Raw genomic sequence first — 12,886 nt, 5'->3', positions numbered from 1 at the left:
AAATTTGAAATGGACTTTTTTGAAACATTGAAAAAAAGTTATCTATTGAGTCATTTATAGAATAAGAAATCTTCTTCTTATTAAGAACTCAATGGGACCCCCTCAAATTCATCAACAAAAAGAGTGGATCCCTATTGAGTTCTTCTTACACGTTCATTTTGCAAACTCAATTCATCTGATTACTACAGGAATGAACCCAATTCAGAATATGAACCATAAAAGAAAATACCAATTAAACCGATCACATGAATACCCGTTACAGTACCTATTATCCAAAGAGGAATCCTTCCAGTAGTATCGACCATTTATCCCACTTTCCTCCACAGTTGATCAAGTAGTCATGCTAGTGACATAAACAGTCATAGATAATTATGAAATTATATCCTTCTGAATGGGATAAGAGAATTCTGAATATGTATACGTATTTATTCTCTTTTTTTTATTAATTGAAGAAATAATTTGAAAATAAAATAGCAAGTACAAAAATGAGTAATAACTCCAGTAGAGATTCGTACGATTCAATTCTACATTTTGTTCGTTTGGGTTTGATTGTGTCATAGCTCTATAATTCGGATTAGGTTTATCATTGGATGAACTGCGTTGCTGATATTGGTCCCAAAAAAAAAATAGTGGATACTACTAGTCCGTGAACAGTCAACCATCGTACTGTAAAAATTGGATAGGTCCTATCTATGGTCATTGGAACCTCTTAAAAAGATCTACTAAATTCATCAAGTTGGTCCAAAGGATCAAAATGGCTAGTTATTAATGGAATTCCTTGTTAGTTCTCCATAAAATACTCGTTTGGCCGAGGACTTCCAAAAACATCGTAAGCTAAACCCGTGCTGACAAATAACCAACCCGCAATGAATAGGGAGGGTATAGTAATGCTATGAATAATCCAGTATCGAATACTGGTAATAATATCAGCAAAAGAACGCTCTCCGGTGCTTCCAGACATGTTGAGCTCCACATATTATTGTACAGTCAAAGGGGATCGATTCCATAAAAGATGAGAGCAGTAAGTAGAAATTTACTAAGAATCATCCTTGTTAGATCATCAATATTGTACCCAGGATGTCTTTTGAGTATATCGAATTCATATAGCTATCCTTCTTCAGACACAGCAACGAAATTAAAAGATTCGTGCTGAGATCAAGTACTAGATTCTTTCTAACTTTCTTGTTAGTTGTATCAATGCAATGTACTCAATACAAAATTTTGCAAAGTTTAAGAGTCTAATAGATCTTTATAGTATAAGATGAAGGTTCTCCACATGTTATTAATTAATATATATTCAATATTAGCTTCGGATTACAAACCGAAGATCAATTAAATTGTGACTTCCATGGACTGACTTGTATTTGTTTTTGATAATTCATGACATAGATTCTCCTATTTTATTTCTCCAATTCAATTAGATGCCAAATCCGAAAAGAGTGGTTGTGGAAGATGTTTTCTTGTTGTTACCCCCTTTTTTTGAAGAAAGAGTTGAATTGGTTAGTTATCTAGTAACAAATATAAAAAATAGCAGTAATAGATACTTTCTATTTGATGACAGAAAAAAAGACTTTTTCGTGGTTGATAGAGTTTTCTTTTTAAATAAGATATGGAAAGACAAAAAAACTGCAAAACCCGAGTTTGAGGGATGGGATCTCATATACTTTTTCTTCTGTTGTAGTATAGTAAAGGAATTGAATCCACGACTAAATCTAATGATAAAAAAGTGAAAAGGCATTCTAAGGTAACTCGTTTTTTGTTTTAAATAAAAAAATTGAACAAATTACATACAATAAAAAAGAGGGGGCCGATTTTTCCGTTTTTTCCATAGAAATTCAAGAATTAAGTTAAACAACAAAGTTCTTTTTTATTATTATAATTTTAATTATTTTATTAATATCTTTTTTTATTTCTTTATTTTAAATTATGAAATATTTTGAAATAGAACTGAATAAATATTCTATTTTAGAATAGAAAGAAGAAATATAAATATTCTAGAAACTAGAAATAAAAAAATAATTTGATTTTTTTTGGATTATTTTACTCAACTTACGAGTTGCTAAAAAAATCTGTTGATTTTGAATCACAGGATGGATAGTTGTCATACGTGATGAATTGATTTTTTACCGATATCACTCTATTTTTGTTCCTCTATAATGATTGATAAATCCACAAATCTCAATTGTACTTCTTAAATGGTATTTTTTTTCTTCTTCTCCTATTCGATTGTATTTTCTTGGAGATTTAGGGAAGTACTTTGTAAACATACGTATAAAAAGAACTTATTTCATTTAGCTTATTTATGCCCACTATAACTAGTTATTTCGGATTTCTACTAGCGGCTTTTAGCATAACCTCAGTTCTTTTTATCAATCTGAGTAAGATACGACTTATTTGATTTCCAAATTTGAATTAAATTAGAGATTTTCTAATACTACTAGATATTCTTGAGTTCTTTATAATGTTAATTTCCAATTCTTGCTTGATCATTGAGATTCGTGGTCAATACAGGTTAATATTTAGTTTAAGTATAAAGAATATATATTACCTCCCCTTTTTCTTTCCTTTCAAACAAAAAAGAATGATTGAAATTTTTCTATTTGGAATTGTATTAGGACTAATCCCTATCACTTTGGCTGGATTATTCCTAATTGCATATTTACAATACTGACATGGTGATCAATTGGACCTTTAATTATGGTGATCAATTGTGTTCAGTTAATAAATAATTTAAATAATAATAAATAGAAAATTTTTCTAACATGAAAATCTATTTCATTTTTATGGAATGTTCGGACAGAAATAGACCCATTTTTATTAGAAAACAAAAAAGCTATCGAATGAACCGTTGTACATTTCAAATTTGAATTAAGAATTCGGCAAAAAATTCAAGTCGTTATTAACAAAATAACTATTTTTTTATAGTCCTATATAAAATTATATATTAGAAATTGAAATAAAGAAAAAGGGAGGATTAATTAAAAATGTGGAATTTTAAAACATATCTCTCCGTGGCACCAATGGTAAGTACTCTATAGTTCGAAGTTTTAACGGGTCTATTGATCAAAATCAATCATTTTTTTTTCGGATGCATTGATATTCTCCTTTTTAAATTATAGTTACTGTCGCAGGAAGCGGTGAAGAGGATTCAAAATCGAAAAAAAATATCAAAAATTCTTCCTATTTTTTTTAGAATTCGAATTGAATAGAATAAGTTAAAAAAGAGAAAGAATATAAGAAAAGGTGGATTTGTCCTTTCCGAAACTCGAAATCTGGTACAGGCTTCAATGGAATTGAATGAATAATTCAATTCCATTCTTAATATTAAGAGAGTAAGACCGAAAATAGAAATAGAATAGCTAGGTTAGGGGTAACAATATCATTAAAGATACTTAAATAAAAACTAAAATACTGTACTGCGATTCGAAAAATTGCACTATAGAAAGAGCCATTGGTTTATCTCTCCAGCGAATCAAATTAGCCAAAGGTGTACGGTTATGAGCCCATGCTAAAGTTTCAATCAATTCCTGCCAATATCCGCGCCAGGAGATTAAGAACATAAATTTAGTAGCCCAAACAAGATGTCTAAATAAGAACATCCATACCCAAACGGATAAACTATTCATACCAAAGAGGTTATATCTATTGATAAGTTGTGAAGAGTTTAACCATAGATAATCTCTTAACCATCCCATCAAATAGGTAGAAGATTCATTAAATTGTGAGATATTACCCTGTTATAGTATAATGTGTTTCCAATGCCAGTAAAAAGTAACCCAGCCAAACGTATTTAACATCTAAAAAACTGCCAAATAAAATGCGTCCCAAGCCAAAATCACCTTGTCCCGGACCATCGCAAGGAAAACTATAACCAAAATCTTTTTTATCTGGCATTAACTTGGAACCACATGCATCCAAAGTACCTTTTACTAATATCAATGTAGTTGTATGTAAACCTAGAGCAATAGCATGATGAACTAAGAAATCTCCGGGTCCAATTGTTAAGAATAGAGAATTACTACTCTTAATTATAGTATTTAACCAACCGGACAACCATATACTTCGCCCCGCATTGAACGCCGAGCTATTCGTTGAAGATAATAGTACATCGAAGCCGTATGAAGTTTTACTATGCGTAGATTGTATCCATTGCGCAAATATGGGTTCGATCAAGATTTGTTTTTTCGGAGTGCCAAAAGCAAGCATGACATCATTATAGACATAAAGTCCCAAAGTATGGAACCCCAGAAACAGGCTGTCCCAACTTAAATGCGATATTATAGCTTCTTTGTGGTCTAACATTCTTGCCAATACATTATCCTCGTGTTGTTCTGGATTGTAATCTCTAATAAAAAATATAGCTCCATGAGCAAAAGCTCCTGTCATAATGAATCCTGTGATGTATTGATGATGAATATATAACACCGCTTGAGTAGTAAAATCTTGCGCTATAAACGCATAAGCAGGTAAAGAGTACATGTGTTGAGCTACCAAGGAAGAAATAACTCCCAAAGAGGCTAAAGCAAGACCTAATTGAAAATGAAGTGAATTATTGATTGTGTCATAAAGACCCTTATGTCCACGCCCTAATCTACCCCCTGGAGGAATGTGTGCTTCTAAGATCTCTTTTATACTGTGGCCAATTCCGAAGTTGGTTCTATACATGTGACCAGCTATCAGGAAAAGAATCGAAATAGCTAAATGATGGTGCACAATATCGGTCATCCATAAGCTTTGCGTTTGTGGATGGAATCCCCCAAGAAGTGTTAGAATGGCAATTTCTGCTCTCTGAGGGGTACTAAATAAATGACTACTGGAATATGGATTTTGAGCATAAAGATTCCACTGGCCTGTAAAAAGTGGACCTAATCCTAGAGGATGTGGCAATACACCTAAAAAATTATTCCATCGAACGTATTCCCCTCTAACTCCTGGAATAGCGACATGAACTAAATGTCCTGTCGAAGCCAAGGAACTGACTCTGAATAATCCTGAGATGATGATTAAGATGGGATTCGGCATTTTTAAAGCAAGAAACACTCGGTTTCCATTTTGGCTGTAGGTGTAACCACCCCGCTATTAAGAAATAATAGAAAAAGAGCTCCAGTATAAAGATCCCCATTAGTACATAAACCAATTGTATACCACTACTGATAAACACTGGAATAGGTAATATTCACTGGACCAAGAGCACCCTCACGAGTAAAAACTTCTACAACCGGTTGACCAAAATGAGGATCCCAAATTGCATGAGCAATAGGTCTTACATGTAAATGATCCTGTACCCATGTCTCAAAATTTTCCTGCCAAGCTACATGCACCAGATTCCTGGAAGTCCACAGAAAAATTATTGCTAATTATCTAAAATGCAAAGCAAAAATATTTTTATAAAGACATTCCTCAATAATATCATCATGACTCTCGAACTCATGTGCGGTAGCAATACCAAACCAAATACGACAAGTAGTGGGGTCTTGAGCTAAACCTTGGCTAAACCTTGGACATCTTTAATGCCATAATGCTTTTCAAATCCTCCTAGCCATTATTCTACTGTAATAATTTTTCCTAAGAAGAATGCCCATGTTGTGGCAATTCTACCCAGAAGATAACGGGTTACTTCTACCGCACGTCCCTATACAATACTCAAGGCTCTAGGCTGAGTAGCAGGAGCAACTTTTAATTTATTATGAGCCCAAACGATGGATTCAATAAGTTCTTGCCAATAACCACATCCACTGAATAGAAACATTAAACTAAAAGCCCATACAAAATGGACACCCAAGAAAAAGAGACCATATGCAGATAATGAAGAACCATAAGACTGAATTACTTGGGAGGCTTGCGCCCATAAGAAATCACGGAGCCACCCATTAATGGTAATGGAACTCTGTGCAAAGTTTCCTCCTGTGATATGAGTAACTACCCCCTTGATCGCTTATAGTACCCTAAACATCTGACTGCATTTTTCAACTGAAATGGAATATGACTACTGAAATTGCATTGTACATCCAGAATAGCCCCAAGAAGACATGATCTCAAGCGGATACTTGGAATGTCCCTCCTCTTTCGGGTCCATCACAAGGAAAACAAAAACCAAGATTTGCTTTATCCGGTATTAATCGCGAGCTACAAACAAATAGCATAGAACACCCTTTAGGAGTATCAATACCGTTAAACGAATTGTAAATGCATGAATGTGATGGACCAAAAAATCTGTAGTTCCTAATGGAATAGGTAACAAAGCAACCTTGTCCCCCACTGACACTAAATCACCACCGCCCCAAGTCAAACTGGTGCTTGTTGTTGCACTAGGAGCCGTTGTGTTCGGTGATAAAGTGTGGGTATTTTGTATCCATTGAGCAAAGACGGGTTGTAATTGTATAGCGGTATCTAAAAACATATCTTAGGGGCGCCCTAAAGCGCTCATGGTAACATTATGAATATACAAACCAAAACTGTGAAAGCCTAAAAATATACATACCCAGTTTAGATGTGATATGATTGTATCGTGATGGTTAAGAACACGATCTAATAGATAATTGTATCGAGTAGTTGGATCATAGTCTCTTACCATAAAGATGGCTGCGTGCACAACAACACCAACTATGAGAAATTCGCCAATCCACATGTGATGTGTGAACAATGATAGTTGGGTCTCATAGTCGGTAGCTATGTATGGATAAGGAGGCATAGAATACATATGGTGAGCTATAACAATAGTCAAAGAGCCTAACATAGCTAATTTAATAGATAATTGAACATGACATGAAGTTGTTAGAATCTCATATAGACCTTTATGACCCTGGCCTGTAAATGGACCCTTACGGGCCTCTAAGATCTCTTTTATACTATGACCAATCCCCCAGTTGGTTCTATACATGTGACCAGCTATCAGGAAAAGAATCGCAATAGCTAAATGATGGTGCGCAATATCAGTCAGCCATAAACTGTCAGTTACTGGATCTAATCCTCAACGAAAAGTAAGAAAATCCGCGTATTTTAACCAATTCAAGGTGAAAAATGGAGTCGTTCCTTCAGAAAAATTAGGATAAAGTTGAGCCAAAAGATCCCGATTCAAGATAAATTCATGAGGAAGTAGAATCTCTTTTGGATCTACTCCAGCATTTAAAAATTAGTTAATTGATAAAGATACATGTACTTGATGCCCGACTCAAGAAAGAGATCCAAGTCCTAGTAATCCTGCCAAATGGTGATTCAACATAGATTCTACATCTTGGAACCATGGCAATTTTGGAGCAACTTTGTGATAATGAAACCAACCAGCAAAAAATATTAAGGCTGCAAATACTAATGCACCAGTTGCGGTTAGGGCAGGCAATGGGTAGGGTAGGGTAGGGTTTGGACTTTACCCTAACCCTACCCTCAGGTTGAAATTTTTTTTAAAATTCTACCTTATCCTACCCGCGGGTTGAGAATTTCTCAACCCTAACCCTACCAGCACCCTAAAATTCTAAACCCTACCCTACCCGCAGATAAAATAAAAATTTCAAGCAAATATAAAGTTCAACCATTCCAAATTTCATACATATTAATAAAATAGAAAATAAAACCTATGTTCAAATTAAAAATAAAAATAATAAAATTTTAAAGAAATCTAACATAAAATTACGAATAATATGATCATCAATTAGTTTAGTAGTTATTTCAAGTTTTTATAAAAAAAAATATTGTGTGTTCAACATTCACTTTCTTCATTACATATATAACTTTTACATATATATTATATAATATATTAGGGGTGCGGGTAGGGTAGGGTAGGGTAGGGTATACCCTGAACCCGTACCCTACCCGAACGGGTTGGTCCGGGTTGGATACCCATAGGTAGGGTATAGATTGCCAGCCTAATTGCAATGCAATAAAGTTGTAATTCACTAGTTATTCCAGATGCTCGCCAAATCTAGAAAAAAAAAAAACGAAGGTTATTTGTATTCCTCGGAAACCCCCGCCAACATCACCATTTAATATTTCTTGGTCCACTATTGGCCAAACCACTTGGGCACTAGTTCCAATGTGAGTTGGATCACTTACCCATACTTCATAATTGAAAAAAGAGCACCATGAAAATACATGCCACTAAGCCAAAGAAAGATGATGGAGAGTTGGCCGAAATGGGCACTAAATATTTTTCGAAAAATCTCCTCTAAATCACTAGTATAGCTATCGAAATCATGAGCATCAGCATGTAGGTTCCAAATCCAAGTAGTAGTATCGGGTCCCTTAGCCATTGTTCTTGAGAAATGACCGGATTTTACCCATTCCTCGAAAGAAGTTTTTATGGGATCTTTATCTACCAAAATCTTTACTTTTGGTTCCGGCAAACGAATAATCATTGAGTCCTCCTCCTTTCGGACAACACATACAAAGAGACCTGCCAATATAAAAAAGATTAGTGAATTTTTGAGAGATTTTTATATTGAGTTTCTTTCTATTCCATCTCCCATCTGTAGTCATTTATTCTTTTTTTTTTGTTTGATATTTTTTTTATTTTTTTTGGTTTTATTCTTCTCAAGAAAATATATCAAGAAGAATTTTGAGAAAGTGAAATAAAAAGGAGAAGATGAAAAAAAGATGATAAAGCGAAAAATAAGGAGGAGAAATTCAAGTGAAACAAAACCAAATGAACTTGAATTAAACCAAGAAATGAACTGAAATTTCTTAAGGAATAAAAAAATTAGTCAATACTTAGAAGCAGCATCAAGGAATAAAAAATTTAGTCAATACTTAACAGCAGCATCAAGTGAACATCAATTAATTCACAAATAAATCAAAATTAGTTCAAATTTGAACCATTAGTAAAAAAAACTTAATTATCAACAAAAATACATCGAATTCATTTCTGGATCTAAAAGAATTTCAAATAAACTAAAAAATGAACCGAAATTATTTCATAATGGCACCACAGAAAATCAGAACCAATAAAGATGTTAGCAAAATGTTGGTGTTGTTGGTGATGACGATAACAAAAGATCACAAAAAAGGAAAAGAAGAAGAAGACGCAGCATCAGAGAAAGAGGAGGAGGAAAAAAGAAGAACATGTGTGCGCGAATTTAAAAAAAGAAGAAGAAGAAGAAGCGAAGGCAGTGAAACGTGTGTGCGTAAATTTAAAATACTTGGTTGGATTTGGTTAGAAGAAGCGACGGCAATGAAACGTGCGTATGTGAATTTAAAATACTTGGTTGGATTTGGTTAGGGTTATGATTTGGATGTAGAGCTTTATTCATTTTGTTATTGAGGTAAAACAAATCAATTTTATAATTAATGAAACTAGAAATGAGACCAAAAGTTAATTACAAAAACATTAAAATCCTATTAAAATCTAACCATGAATATAAATTTTCATTTGTAGACCCATATATGATTATTTCAGAAAATTGGCGATGAGATCTTCAATTTTGTCCTACAATAAAAAAAGGAAGATTATAAAACATATATGTATGTATTATTGGACAGAGATTTTCTACATTTAATAATTAATTCCATACATACCTCAGTGGTCCAACCGGAGAGATTATCTCTTAAGAGTTGAATTATAAGAGTGGTATCTTTGTTTGGCGGCTTTTCTAATGTTTTTATTTCTGCAATTGCTTCTTCAATACCCTTTAAAACAATAGAAATCAACACAGTTTAGTAGATTTTTAGAATCTTGAAATGAAGCAAAAGTTAAGTTATACAAGGAGTAAATTTTTGCTAAATAAGTGAACATAGAAATATATTAAAAGATGGCTGCAAATAAAATATCCCATAAGATTAAGATAATAGAGTAAAGTATTGTTTTTGTCTCCAATGTTTGGGGTAAGTTCTATAATTGTCCCTAACGTTTCAATCGTCCTATTTAAGTCCCTAACGTTTCAAAATTAATTCAATGTTATCCTGCCGTTAAGGATCCGTTAACAGAATTGACGACAAGACAAAATTGAGACGATTTTGAAACGTTAGGGACTTAAATAGGACGAAAACGTTGGAGACAAAAATGATGCATAAAAATAAATTTTAATTTTATCCTTCAATAATATCAATTTTTTACTATACATAGTATTCAATTATTTTTTAATCACATCTAAGTAAATTACACTTAATCATATTACTTTCATTTTAAATAAATTAATTTTTTTTATAATTTTACTCTTAAAGATTTTTAGTTATCATGAAATGTTTGTAAAATGACTAGTATATAAATTTGCAGAGAAGAAAAACATAATATATATACAATAAAATATAAATTATACCTTTTGTCTCTAATGTATCAAAATTTTTTAAAATTATGAAAAAATAAATTTATTTAAAATGAAAGTAATGTGATTAAGTGTAATTTATTTAGATGTAATTAAAAAATAATTGAATATTATGTACAATAAAAAATTAATATTATTGAAAGATAAAATAAAATTAAAATTTATTTTTATGTATCGTTTTTGTCCTATTTAAGTCCTAACGTTTTAAAATCGTCTCAATTTTGTCCCGCCGTCAATTCTGTTAACGGATCCCTAGCGGCAGGACAACATTGGGTCAATTTTAAAACGTTAGGAACTTAAATAGGACGATCACCGGGGACAAAAACGATACTTTACTCAAGATAATAACATTGAGAGAAGATTGGAAAAAGATACTTGATTGAAAAAGAGACTTAATTTTGGTCTAAGGAATATAAAACTACTAAATAAAATTTACAATAGGAGTAATTTAAAGAAATAATTTTGTGGTATTTGGTTGGATAAGAGTTTTAAATAATTGTTTGGATCAATATTTTTTATTAAAAAAATAAAAAATTCAAAAGGATTGAGAGTGTACCTGTTTAGCCATGTCACAAGCTTTATCAGGCTCATTGAGGATTTCATGGCAGAACACTGAGAAGTTGAGAATGAGACCTAATCTTATTGGACTAGAAGGCGGAAGATCCACTACAGCAATATCCTAAACCAAAAATAAAAAATAAAAAAAAATAAATAAAAGGACAATCGTTAATTCATCATCATTCCAATAAAAAATATTAATCCAAAATTCCCAAAGCATTTAGACTACTAAAACCTTTATTTTCAACTTAATTATTATGATTTTTAATAATTTTATGAAAAGAAATTAAAAATAATTATACATCTTTTTTTAAATAGATATAATAAACAGGACGAATAACATACATTGATTCATTTAATTTGCAAAACATGAGAATAATTATACATATACACAAGATTAAACTAAAAACAAAATCATACAGCTACTCCATTGAAATTAATTAAACTCATGTCAAACAAGAAACAATAAATCTAAAAACTTAGGTCATCAAAATCAATTCCACAAGTGAATTAAAATTAAGCTCCGGCAACTAAAAAAATGTCATATTTAAAAAATAAAAAAAACAAAAAAGTTACCAAAACCTTAAATGGAAAAATAACCAACCTGAGCCGCCGTATAAGCCTCCATGGCCGCATCAGCAGATCTCTTTCTATCATCGCCAACCGCAAACTTCAACAAGTATCTAATATAGTCACCTTTCATCTTCAAATAAAAAACCCTAGAGTGGCTAGCTGCGGCCGAGGGCAGCAAGTTGGACTCCAGGAGTCCAAGAATATCATTGCACACGCCTGACATCTTGGACTCCAAATCCAACTTATATGCCCTGGCCATGTCAGCGCGCTTCTCGTCTTCGCTGCTGTTTTCTTTATTCTCGATTGCCGAAACAATGCACCACCCCGTGCGAAGAGGACCGATCATGTTCTTGTAAGCTGACGATACAAGATTTCTTTCTTCCTCCGTAAGCTCGTCAGCTGGAGTGATCGAAAGGACTAGAGTCTTCATGAAGTCCACCATATCCTTGTATCTCTCTGCAGCTTGTGCTGCCTTTGCTAAGAATATGGATTCTTCCCTTGATGGCTTCTTTGCATTCATGATGATGAAGACGAGAAGAGAATCAAGCCTTAGCTTGATTGAGTTTACTAATGTTTGTTTGTTGAGATTTAGTTACAGATTTATAGCACTCGAGTAACCCTAGTAAATCTTTTGTGATTTAGTTTGACTTTGACTACCTTTAGTTTCAAGATTTGAAATAATAAAACTAGGAGATATTTGGCCTAACATAAAACTGTTATTTTGGAATAAATCGCATATGGTCAAAATAGGCATATATTACAATTATTATATATATTAAATTAAATAAGACATAAAAAATATAATCAACGTAAATATATATAAAGTGCTAGCACTATTTTGTATATTATTATTATTATTATTATTAGCACTACTATTTTGTGTGCTGAAGCTTCAAGCGCAGGGAAGGTAAACTTTTTTCTGTTGTTTTAATTTCTGCACTTGAAATTAAATCATAGATTTTAAATTCTGGCGCTGCTTATCATGTGATCTGTACTTTAGACAACTTCAAACTTTCAGTTTGGTTTGCAAATAAGTTTGTGGTTCTCCCTAATCATACTCGCATATCTGTGCTTGTTTTTGGTTCTGTTTTCTTATCTCAAATCCTCACACTTACTGAAATTTTGTATGTGCCTTCATTCAAAATTAATTTGATTTCAATGAATTTCTTGTTACTAAAGCAACATTTTTATATTCTTCTTTCTGATGTTGATTTTGTGATCCAGGACCACCTGAATTCTAAGATGATTGGAAAATATGAATTGAAATACAGATTGTATGTACACACACACCAGTTTCTATGACTAAGGGTGTCAATGTTAATGAACCAACATGCAATAATGCCGATTGTGACAATACGTTAGTCATTTCTGATTCTTGTAATGCAATAAATACAAAATTGTGGCATCATAGATTAGGCCACCTTTCTTTTCATGTTTGCAACATTTGCCTTTGAATTGTAATTCTTCAGCTTCTAATAAAAATTCATTGTGTGACATATGCC

General features: G+C 32.6%; 1 protein-coding gene across 1 annotated transcript; it reads right to left on the bottom strand.

Annotated features, from left to right (window-relative positions):
• Positions 1-9,249: 9,249 nt before the first annotated feature.
• LOC112740665 (14-3-3 protein 10-like) lies at positions 9,250-12,026 on the bottom strand. Its single transcript, XM_025789263.3, has 4 exons — positions 11,416-12,026; positions 10,810-10,932; positions 9,508-9,618; positions 9,250-9,418 (listed from the first exon to the last, which is right to left on the bottom strand). The coding sequence occupies exons 1-4, from the start codon at positions 11,902-11,904 to the stop codon at positions 9,380-9,382; spliced, it is 762 nt and encodes a 253-aa protein (XP_025645048.1). The 5' UTR covers positions 11,905-12,026; the 3' UTR covers positions 9,250-9,379.
• Positions 12,027-12,886: the final 860 nt, after the last annotated feature.

Source organism: Arachis hypogaea, chromosome 14 (assembly GCF_003086295.3).
Source record: "Arachis hypogaea cultivar Tifrunner chromosome 14, arahy.Tifrunner.gnm2.J5K5, whole genome shotgun sequence".
In the NCBI taxonomy this organism is placed as follows: domain Eukaryota; kingdom Viridiplantae; phylum Streptophyta; class Magnoliopsida; order Fabales; family Fabaceae; genus Arachis; species Arachis hypogaea.
The sequence above is the reverse complement of the archived record's forward strand: the minus strand, read 5'-3'. Positions and strand labels throughout refer to the sequence as shown.